The sequence below is a fragment of the Siphateles boraxobius genome, unplaced genomic scaffold (assembly GCF_051911475.1).
Source record: "Siphateles boraxobius isolate OS27281-9 unplaced genomic scaffold, OSU_SipBor_1 9, whole genome shotgun sequence".
NCBI lineage: Eukaryota > Metazoa > Chordata > Actinopteri > Cypriniformes > Leuciscidae > Siphateles > Siphateles boraxobius.
The window spans coordinates 32,038,500-32,050,925 of record NW_027509219.1 but is presented as its reverse complement, the minus strand read 5'-3'; the positions used below and the strand labels follow the sequence as shown (position 1 = coordinate 32,050,925).

At 38.0% G+C, this 12,426-nt stretch overlaps 1 protein-coding gene across 2 annotated transcripts in view; it reads left to right on the top strand.

Moving 5' to 3' along the window:
- The first annotated feature begins 405 nt into the window (after positions 1 to 405).
- Positions 406 to 12,426, top strand: part of fgd1 (FYVE, RhoGEF and PH domain containing 1) — a 48,066-nt gene continuing 36,045 nt past the window's right edge. The window contains exon 1 of one of the 2 annotated variants that reach the window (XM_077224078.1): positions 406 to 1,446. In XM_077224078.1, the coding sequence (XP_077080193.1) occupies positions 1,299 to 1,446 (148 nt within the window). In that variant the 5' untranslated portion in view covers positions 406 to 1,298. The remainder of the gene's footprint in view (positions 1,447 to 12,426) is intronic. The other variant, XM_077224077.1, reaches the window with a different exon arrangement.

Below are 12,426 nucleotides of genomic sequence, written 5' to 3'. Positions count from 1 at the left end.
TATTTTTTTTTATTTTTGTTTTCCTTAGTCTGAAACCTCTTCAACTTGAGCTACTGGTGCAATGTAGGTCAAATGGGACGAGTCCATGTTTACAACCACTTCAGCTCTCCTCCAAAACCCACATATTTTTATGGGGTGTAAATGTTTAATTTATGAAATATAAACGATCTTCCCGATTAGGACATACAGGAGTTTCTTTTCATGAAGGGGGAACGTTCAAATCCTGTGAAAGTTTTTCCCCTGCCTCAGATTTCAAGCACAAACCCTTTAGGAAAAGAAAGGGAGAGAGGGAGAAAAAAAATGAGAAACAGACTTTGGGAAAAGAGGAGAGAGAGATGGAGGGGGTTGGAGCTCGGTTTCATATGTCCTGGTGGAGGAGGAGAAGGAGGAGGTTTTCAGTTTAACACACTTTGGCGTTGTCGAGTCCCACAAAAGAACAAACGAGCAACCGGTGGAGAGCGACAAGAGCGGAATTGTAACATTTTAACAATGGAACGTTGCGACATTGTAACATTTTAACAATGGAACGTTGCGACATTGTAACATTTGTTTAGCTTTAGAATCCCGCTTAAAAGACGCCGATAGTCGGAGGAGTTTTCAAACCGCGAATGTGAATTGTGTTTAAAGCAGCTGAGTGTGCATATTTTTGGATACGGTTATTCCGAAAGGAAACGGAGGGGAAAACCGTTGGAATAAGAACGACAATATGCGGCGCCTTTTACATTCCGAAAGAAGTAGTTTAACGGGAAAGTTCGTTTTAAAACGCGAATGTCACTAACAGAACCAATGTGGTTATTCAAAGCTATTTTGCATTGGAAACGTCATGTAATAATGTCAATCTCTTCTGATATGGATTAATAATGCATGTACGTTATTCAATGCGTCTGTTTGTGTACATTCTGTGAGCGCCTATGAGGATGACCGTAAGACTGCAAATGGCATAGAGGATGATTGCTTTTCATAAAGGTCATTGCGTATTGGGAGTTCTTTATATCACATTTGCTTGGACTTGTATGTGGTTCTCGTTAAACTGATCGTTGATGGCTGTTTCTGTTGCTCAAAGCGACTTGGTCCGGATTGACTCTTCGCCGGCTGATCAGGGGGGATCGATCTGCCTTATCCAGCATCTAGGAGGAGGAGGAGGAAGCCGTCGGGACACAATAGTGGTTGGTGGTTTTGCACCTGGACTATTTTGAAGATACGGCTTTTATATCTGGACTTGGAATATAGAGCCCGTTCCCTGGAAATAGCCCGCATCTTGTGCCCTATATGCCTGCGTGAGGGTTTTGCAGGCAGGGATGCAGTTGAATCGACCCAAGAGCGCGCATCTCATCAGCTCCAGTCCCCACAATTCATCCTCCTATTCCAACCAGTTCAAAAGCATGCGCTTCTCTTACCACATCACCAGCGGCTTATCCAGTCCACAGCCAGCCCTGCGCAGAACAGGTGAGTCTGGATCTTAAATGACACTATAAATATGCTCCTCTGATCCCAATTTTTATTTCCTTTCAGTAGCAAGAGGGTTTGGTTTCTCATGCACTGCCAAAGCATCATTACACATAACGGAGGTGACACTGATGTATGCAAACTTAGATGTGTCAGTGACAAATAAGGATGATAGGAAGGAAGGAGAATTCTTAGAAAAATTGAGCTTAAGGTGCCAACCTCTTGGAAAAGTAGCCTAATATTTGCATGGTGGTCAATTTTTTGTTGTTGTTTAAGCCATTTTCTACAAAAAAGTGATTTATTGCCTCTATAAAAATATCAAGTGATGTAACCATCGTTTTCAAATATATCTGTTTAAGTTTGAATCATACGTTTTCTTCAAGATTACTGTATTTAAACTGAACACGACTTTTCAAAAAACTTTTTAAAAAAAGGGTACAAAAAATGTTTAAATATCAGTCATGAGGTCCCGTCGGTTTTGATGGTTTTCTTGTCACATGACAACAAAATGGCTTCCTGTGTGTTGGTTATGCCCATGGTTATGCCACACTGACTTTAATTTGGGTGACAATTTTTTTTAGATGATTTTTTTAAATGTTGAAATATTATGCCATACTTATTATTATTTTTTCCAAAAATATCAGCCTTTTAATATCAATCTGAATGGTTACATCACCTTGACCAGTTGTACTTAAACTTTTTAATTTACTTTTTACTTTAAATGATTTTTAATTAAAAAAATGTTTTGTGTGTGTGATATAGTTGAGTTGCCTTTTTAGTGTATATTTGATGGATTTAAACAACAAAAACGAGCATCACATCATTGATCCAAACGTAGATAAAAATCTGATAAAAACCAAAGCTTGCAGGTTAAACCCCCACAAGGGTAGATACACAAACTACAGTATGTCCGTTGTGTCCTTGAGTAAGATACTTAACCTCCGGTGACTCCAGAAGGATAGAACCTGTAATAAATTGTAGGGTAAATTAGTGTATTATGGAATTAATTTTTTTTACAATTTACTATGTTACCTCAACACTCAAGAACAAAAAAATCACACTTCAATCAATCACATGATAGCCCGGCATGATAATGTTGACAACAGATATAAGTAATATTCATATAGAGAAAATGTGCCTGACATCGTGAAACATTACCATAATTCATCCAACTTGCTTTGGACAAAGGCTTAATCTAAAGGGAAAAATAGTAACACATTTGTGTTGATGTAAACCGAAACATAGATGTTGAATACTTGGAATGCTTGATGTTGAAATGCTCTTGACTCCGGATGTCTTTAAGACTAGAAAAATGCCACCACTCCAGTCCTTGTGTTATACAAGTATATTGTGTAGGCGCTTGTACGGTTGAGTCCCAGAAAAATCACCTTTACACTATATTAAGCTGGTTTTAATGATTACTGGAAAGAATTCAGCTTTTGTCTTATTTATCCTGCACAACACTGAAGCAATTGTGCCCTGAATGAATGTGCTTGAAGACAAGGTCATCAGTCAATGTGGCATAATGTATTATCCTGCCAGCGCACGTTTGTCTCAAGAGGACAGCATGTCACTAAATCAATGCCCTACCAGCAGACTGACATTTTCATGTGATTCCCATTTAAAAGAGGTAATATAAATGTATAAAGAACATGCAGTGAGTATCTTGATGAAACAGTTTGCAGTAGCCACAGTCTATGTAGAGAAAGGGTGTTTGTGATGCAGTTCGTCAGATGTTCGTTGTGCATGTAATGATATTCACATGCTCCGCTGCTCACTTGCTGATAAGGCAACAGCAGAGACCTTGAAGCGAAGCCTCGTCGTCCTCGTGTGTCTTTTTAGTGCTACGCTACCATGTTTGTACTCGACTGTGTGGTTACTTGAGAGTCTGTCTGTTTGGGATATTTACTCAAGCACTGCACTGTGAAATCCAATTAAATGTGTCTGGAGTTCAGTTCAGTTCAGTGGGTTGCATGTGTGCTGACCACCATACTCGCTAGTGGCTTTTTCGAAACGTGGCTGATGCACTGGAAGGCCAAACACATGAAGCGGCGTCCCTGGTGAAGGTCTTCTTTAATAACTAGTTGTGTTTGCTCAATCAATTACTGTTGCTCATGGTTTGGGTTAGGGAATTAGACAAACCCTTGACATTGGTGATTGTCATGCATTGTTTGGACATGAATGGTGCTTTAAATTTTGTGGGTTACATAGCTATGGTTCTGCAGTGCATGATGATGTATTGTGCAGTCAGTCTGTGTTTGAAGACCACATCATGAATAATCTGATGTTGACCTTAAAGAAGGGAGAATAAAAGTGGAGTAGAAATATCACTGTCTGTTGCTGACTGAACACAAGAGGATCAAACGAACCTGGATTAAAGAGCTCTCACTTGAGAACAGTTTCCATTATCACTCATAAAAATAGCATGTAGGCTGTTATTTTGAAGCATTTTCATCCTCATTGCATATGACAGTAACAGATGGGGTCGTGACTCGTGGGGTTTTTGTTCACACATGTCAAGTTATTACTCTAAAATGCACTCAGATCTGCAATCAATATAACTGTATCAGATATGTTTGATCGCTCTTAAAGCGATATATTTGCTGTTTAAAAGAGGCCTAGCTGGAGACATCGTTGAATGGGTTTAATCATGTGCATTTTTAGCATTGATTTTTATCGAAAGGTTGGGGTTTGAAAGAGTCTCTTCTGCTCACCAAGGCTGCATTTATTTGATCACTTATACAGTTAAAACAGTGATATTGTGAAAGTATTACCATTTTAAACAACTGTTTTCTATGTGAATATATTGTAAAATGTAATTTATTCCTGTAATCAAAGCTGAATTTTCAGCATCATTACTTCAGTCTTTAGTGTCACATGATACTTTGTGTGTGTGTGTGTGTGTGTGTGTGTGTGTGTGTGTGTGTGTGTGTGTGTGTGTGTGTGTGTTGTGTAATATTTTAAATGTCATTATTCTTACTGTTGATAAATTGAATGTGTCTTTGCTACATAAAAGTATTATTTTACTAAAAATACATTTGTTTGTATATTAGTAGCAACTGACATCAGTGTTTTTTTTTTGACTTAGCATGTTTTCTAAAGTACATTGGAGAACCATGTAAATTTTCATAAATCATTCAGTACCACGGTGGTGTTTTATAATTTGATACCATTAATGTATCGCCACACTTTTTTTTTTTTACCAGGAAGGTCTCAGTGGGAAGTTGTGCTTGTCTTCATTTCAAGAATACATTATTCTGTTGTAGAAATAATTGCAGAAACCATTTTTTCACACTAAGTTTTCTATGTCTCTGCGTTGGTTTGCCTTGGATGGAGTTTTGCTGGAAAATCTAGGAATGTGAGGGAAGAACGTGTTGCAAATAATTGAATCCGTCTATTCTTAAAAGGGTGTGTATCTGATCAACGCACAAGTACGATCAGCCCCACAACTCCCATGATCATTGTCGCATAGTTTTGGAAGACAATCTCATCTCCTCCCAGACTGATATCACGAGTAGCTGAGCGAGAGAACTCCAGCTCCTTCAGTTGTGATCATTCTGAGCGGCTGCTGTTATGACAGTGTGAAAGCGCAACAGTTCTCATTGGTCAACTGCCAACTCGGTAGATGAGTAGGAAGTCTGTCTGGCTGCTCGGCCTGGCGCTCTGTGGAGAATTACACTTGTGTGAATGAGCCAAACTCCCTGTAAATCTCCAGAGCGCCGTTAAAGAAACAGTTCTCGAGATGTATCCATATATAGGTTGGGAAAGGAGGAGACCGACTCTGTACTGGGAGATTGTGCTTTAGGAAGTCCCATATGCAAAACAGACCCACGCTCATGACCCTCTAGGCCTCTTTTATAAACGCAGAGTTTGTTATGATACAGTACATTTACTTTACCTTGGCCTAGTTTGATTGCTGTGCATAGAGCACCCCAGCCAGGTTTCCAGAAGTAAAAATCGCAATCATTTGCTCCTCAGGGAAAATTATTTTTAACAGTAACATATAAACCTTTGAAGATAGACTTGCTATGAAATACAAGGTTGTTAAATGATAATATGTGTTTCTGTGACAGCCACAAGTAAGTGTGATAAATTACGGCGAAAGCACCCGTCCACTCCCATGAAGCACTGTTGATGACATAATCGAGTCAATCTTCCTAAACTCCCAAACTACTTATTTGTTTGTACTTAGTGCAATAAGTTAAAATATATTGTTTTTATACTAACCAATGAGTATGAATTAAGTTTTACTTTATTTATTTGTTTGTTTGCCTCTAATAAAAGTTTGTAATTTTGTGATTCATTTCGGACCTGGTTGGTTTGTTTCATGGTTTAGAGCTCTATTCCAATGGAGAAAATGAATTGGGGAAATGAACTTCCCCTTTCAAGGTCATTGAACATTTGGACGACTGTTGTGCTCTAGTCGTAGTATCATCATCTTTGCTGAGTAACAAATTATGTGTGACGTCTAGTCAAACATTTTGTTTTATTAATAAGTGCAGCCTATACAATGAAAGTCTTCATGCAGAACTTGAAGGATAAAACTATTCTCTTTATATTGTTTTTCCAAGGTTCTCTAGAAAGTCTGATTCGTTTTGGCAGAATCATTGATAGAAAGAAATTTGATCAGATAGAAATGTGAAATCTTAAATCTTGGCCTTCATAAATGCTTTGCTGACCTCAGCCTTTGGAACAATGGCAGCAGAACTATGCCTTCAATTCAGCAGACGTACCCCTTTAAGACGTTTATAAACGCCCACATGCTCATATAAAAGCCATCTGGTGGAGAGATTAGATTACTCTGAGGTGGTTGTTTCCATTCTGGATGTGTGTCTTCATTTCCAATATTATGAATTGTGAAAATTGTATGTTTGCACACTTTGTAGCACTAAATGACAGATGACCTTCAAACCCATACATTTTTGCATCACAGTAATTATTAGCATTTAGGGTTAGAGAATTTAACAAACCCATAAGTATTAAACTTTGGTATGTGAATAGTTGATGTGTATATTGATGTAATAGTGTATGTATGTGAATGATAGCTCAAATAAGCATAAGAAACTGTCCAAATGTTTTTGTCTCATTACTGGATTAGGAAAGAAATCATGTCCAAGAACCTCAAGAGCCCAAAGAAGCCTAACATACTTTTATTATTGGTACAGAGTGCAAGTCTATCATTCATTTCTATAAGCACCTTCAAATTATGGATCATCCTGTCATCCAAAAACTAATTTAAGTTTTTTTTTCTTATACACTACAGTTCAAACATTTTGTCTAAGACTTTTTAAAAATGTTTTTGAAGATGGTTTTGTCTCTTATGCTCACCAAGGCTGCATTTATTTGATCAAACATACTGTAAAAACAGTAATATTGTGAAATATTAAAATTTTAAATAAGTAGTTTAATAAATTTAAAAATGTAATTTATTCCTGTGATGGAAAGCTGCATTTTCAGCATCATTACTGATGACTTCAGTGTCACATGATCCTTCAGAAATCATTTTAATATGCTGATTTACTGCTCAGTAAACATGTATTATTATTATTGAAAACAGTTGTGCTGTTTAATATTTTTGTGGAAACTGTTTTTCCATTTTTTTTAAATAAAAAATTCAAAAGAACAGCATTTATGACAGAGAAATCTTCTTTTGTGACATTATAAAAATATTCACTTGATCAATTGAATGCATCCTTGTCATATTACAACCACTGGCACTGCTTCCTCTTACCTAAACTCATTACTTCAGACCTATGTGCCATCCAGAAACGTGCGCTCTGCAACCGAATGTCGTCTTGTGGTGCCATCTCAAAGAGGCACAAAATCTCTTTCTCTGACCTTTACCATGACTGTTTCCTGCTGGTGGAATGATCTGCCCAACTCAACCAGTGCTGCGGAGTCCGTAGCCACTTTCAAGAAATGTCTGTTTCTCTTCTATTCTATTTATAAAAAAAATAATAATAATAATAATTACATGGACTTGTTGTCCTACTGTTAGTTTAACTGCTTCTATTGTTCTCATTTGTAAGTCGCTTTGGATAAAAGCGTCTGCTAAATGGATAAATATAATGTAAATGTCATATCTCATGGTTGCACACAGTTCAAATGATAGATATCCGATCAAGACCATCTACAGTTACTGGTGTTCCTCAGGGCTCTGTTTTGGGCCCACTTCTATTCATTATATACTTACTCCCTCATTTTCAGGAAATATGGTATCCATTTTCACTGTTACTCTAATGACACCCAGCTCTACCCGTCTGCCAAACCCTCTGGCTCTTTTCCTCCACCACCTTTGTCCAGCTGAAATTAAAGATTTGCTTTAAGCTGACTTTTTAAAACTCAATAGTGATAAAACTGAGGTCCTACTTGTAGGCACAAGATGTACTCTAACTAAATCTGATTGTTTTTTGTGTGAATATTGATCATAATGGAATTGGTCCTTCCCCACAGGTTAAGAGTCTGGGTGTCATTCTGGATGGCACACTTTCCTTCGAAGCCCATGTTAATAATATTACGCGTATTACATACATTCACCTCTGTAATATTAATCAATGCTGCAATCTTTATCCATGCACTGGTTACTTTACGTATCGATTATTGCAACGCTCTTCTTACTGGTCCTCCTTCCAAACTTCTCTATAAACTTCAGTTGTTTCAGAAGTCTGTGGCTTGTGTTCTTTCTAGAACTCCTTCTACTGAGCACATTTCACCCATTCTCCACGACTACACTGATTTCCAGTAAAGTATCGGTTTGATTTCAAAATTCTGCTTCTCACATTCAAGGCAATTCACAATCTCGCTCCTCCATACTTTACTGATCTTCTTCATATTTATACCCATTCGTGCGCTCTAAGATCTTCACTCTCACTTTCTCGTCACCACGTATAAGCCTAACCACCATGGGAGCGAGAACTTTTAACTATGCTTCCCCTCGCCTATGGAATTCTCTCTCTCTCTATATTCATAATAGTGACAGTCTGCATACTTTCAAATCCCATCTTAAGACCTACCTTTTTACCCAGGCTTTTGTATTACCTACTTTTATTAGCCTGTATTGTATTCTACTGTGTCTATGAAGCATGTGTGCTGATATGTTTTTGTATTCTGTGATGCTAATGGGATTGTTTATTATTTATTTATTTTCTTTAATTCTTTAATATATTACTGTTTTGATTGCTTGTAAGGTGACCTTGGGTGTTTTGAAAGGCACTATTAAATAAAATGTATTATTATTTGTTGATAAAGTATACTTTTTTTAAAACTTTTGAACGATAGTGTAATTTTTTTAGTTTTAAGCCATCAGAAAAACTGACATTGGCGTAATGAATATCCATGCGTGTCGATTGGATTGGGTTTTACCTTAAATTGGGTTTATGACCTTTAAGACCACAGTTAATGGTGTTGACATGACCTCACAAGCTGTTGGGTTAAGCATAATTGTAATGTTAATGCACTCATTGTGAATTAAATAGATTATTTTGGAAACAAAACAGTTCCCTCCTGCTCAAGTAGTTATTTTTTATTAAATGGAGTGAAATTGCAAATACAGAGGAAAAGGCAGTGTAGCAGAGAGTTCATCTGATTATAATTTCACTTTAGCATGTTGATTTATCAGTCCTGCGTAATATTTAGACATGGTCTACACTTTCTTTATTGTTGTAGAGTAATGTGATTTGAAACCTTTGGGGAAATAAACAGTGGGGTGAATGGAGCAACTGGGAGCTGTGTTGATGAAGCTTGACTGTTCTTTTTCTTGTTAGGATCCCATAAAAGTCTGTCTCTATTGGTTTTTGCATATTTTCATTTTTGTTTCATAATTGCATCCACATTTCGTGCAGGATATGAAATAAACACAATCGGAGTAGGAAAAGTAAAAAAAAAAAATAGGTTTGGTCATTGCTTTAGGATCAAACTGTTTAATGTGTGTTTCAGAGCAACCATCTCCACAAAGCAAAATGGGTGTTTAAAAAGTTTTGTATTTTAAAGGGATAATTCACCCAAAAATGAAAATTCTCTCATTTACTCACCCTCATGCCTTCCCTGATGTATATGACTTATTTCAGATAAACACAAACAAAGATTTTTAGGGAAAAAAATCCATCTCTGTGAGTCCATTTAATGCAAGTGAATGGCTGCTGCTTGGATGATGCTTGAAAAACCACACATAGCGATTGTGGGGGGGGATCCATATGGCTTATGGGAAACAATGTCGATAGATCTGTGCAAGAAAAATTCTACTGTCATGCAAACAATCATGAGAGTGAGACGTGATGTACAACTTTTTTTTCTATTGTTTCACTTCAGAAGACACTGATTCATCCACTCGGATTCACGGTTTTTCAAGTGTCAGCCGAGCGATAGCCATTCAGTGGCATTATATGGACTCACAGAGATGGTTTATTTTCATAAAAATCTTAATTTGTGTTTAGCTGAAGAAAGAAAGTCATATGCATCGGGGATGCATGAGTGTAAGTAAATGATGAGAGAATTAAAATTTTTAGGCGAGCTATCCCTTTAAAGTTAGTGTTTGTATGAGCACTTGTAATGGTGATGCTTTGCATGCAGCAAAAACTGCTATTGTCAATATAGTTTCCACTTCTGTTGAGCTTCCAGAAGGTCCATAGTTTCATAAAAACAGCACAGTTGTACGTAAAGAGTTAAATGATGAGAAAATATAGCTATCAAAGAGCACTGACAGGCATTTCGGTCACACATGCACCACTCACGGTATAAATAGAAACCTCAGAGGTTTGGCCAGGGCTCACGGAGAAGAACCGAAGGGACACAGCCATGATGTTACAGAAAAAGCAATGGTCGTTCATGGGAGTCGTCGGTTTCACCAAATCCTGCTTAAGCTAAAATGCGTTTACTAGTCAACCCCCAACCCCATAAGAATGAGATTTTGCCCTTGAGCAATTAACTTGACCTTTGCTTCTCCTAAACCACACGTCCTCTAGTCCCCTTAGGGTGCTTTTTTTTATATTTCCCCAGTGACGTTGAGGTTATCATAAGAGTTTTATATTATGTAAACCCTGGGTGAGTAACGCATGTGATAGCCTGAAGCGGATGTGATGAATCGCTGTGTGGACTGAGCGAACAGTCTTTAGCAGGTACTGTGTGAGTGTTAACTAGCTGTGAACAAAGTGACATCATGACAGTCAGAGCGAGATGCTATTACTGTTCTCTCACCTTCCGCTTCTCTTTCCTTGTGAAAAACACTTGCACCTTGTGGCTGCTTCGTATCTGTTTAAATGCAAATTGAATAAACCAGGACCCGTGTAGTTCTTTTAGGTGGAGGGTAGCTAATAGAGAAACAGGGAAATCTCTCTTGTGCACTTTATGCATGGGCAGGTATTGTATTTTATTATTTTATTGTATTTTGTATTATTTTTATTTTACAATTGTATTTTATATTATTTTACTTTCCTTGTTTATTTTTTTATTTTGTTAATGTAGCACAGCATTTTGTCATTACTTTTAAAAATAAAGAATACATTTATAAATGTAAAGATTATTTTTCCTTGCCTTTTTTATTTATTTATTTTTAATGTATTATTTTCTTATTACTTTTTTGTTTGTTTTTTTGTTACACGAAGGTCACATCACAGACATATTTCCTATTTTCCAAAGACGTTATTGTATTTCCTATTGAAACAGGAAGTTTGGACAGTACATACAGGTCCTTCTCAAAAAATTAGCATATTGTGATAAAGTTCATTATTTTCCATAATGTAATGATAAAAATTAAACTTTCATATATTTTAGATTCATTGCACACCAACTGAAATATTTCAGTTCTTTTATTGTTTTAATACTGATGATTTTGGCATACAGCTCATGAAAACCCATAATTCCTATCTCAAAAAATTAGCATATCATGAAAAGGGTCTCTAAACGAGCTATTAACCTAATCATCTGAATCAACTAATTAACTCTAAACACCTGCAAAAGATTCCTGAGGCTTTTAAAAACTCCCAGCCTGTTTCATTACTCAAAACCGCAATCATGGGTAAGACTGCCGACCTGACTGCTGTCCAGAAGGCCATCATTGACACCCTCAAGCAAGAGGGTAAGACACAGAAAGAAATTTCTGAACAAATAGGCTGTTCCCAGAGTGCTGTATCAAGGCACCTCAGTGGGAAGTCTGTGGGAAGGAAAAAGTGTGGCAAAAAACGCTGCACAACGAGAAGAGGTGACCGGACCCTGAGGAAGATTGTGGAGAAGGACCGATTCCAGACCTTGGGGACCTGCGGAAGCAGTGGACTGAGTCTGGAGTAGAAACATCCAGAGCCACCGTGCACAGGCGTGTGCAGGAAATGGGCTACAGGTGCCGCATTCCCCAGGTCAAGCCACTTTTGAATCAGAAACAGCGGCAGAAGCGCCTGACCTGGGCTACAGAGAAGCAGCACTGGACTGTTGCTCAGTTTTGCATGTCATTCGGAAATCAAGGTGCCAGAGTCTGGAGGAAGACTGGGGAGAAGGAAATGCCAAAATGCCTGAAGTCCAGTGTCAAGTACCCACAGTCAGTGATGGTCTGGGGTGCCATGTCAGCCGCTGGTGTTAGTGCACTGTGTTTTATCAAGGGCAGGGTCAATGCAGCTAGCTATCAGGAGATTTTGGAGCACTTCATGCTTCCATCTGCTGAAAAGCTTTATGGAGATGTAGATTTCATTTTTCAGCACGACCTGCCACCTGCTCACAGTGCCAAAACCACTGGTAAATGGTTTACTGACCATGGTATTACTGTGCTCAATTGGCCTGCCAACTCTCCTGACCTGAACCCCATAGAGAATCTGTGGGATATTGAGAAGAGAAAGTTGAGAGACGCAAGACCCAAACCTCTGGATGAGCTTAAGGCCGCTATCGAAGCATCCTGGGCCTCCATAACACCTCAGCAGTGCCACAGGCTGATTGCCTCCATGCCACGCCGCATTGAAGCAGTCATTTCTGCAAAAGGATTCCCGACCAAGTATTGAC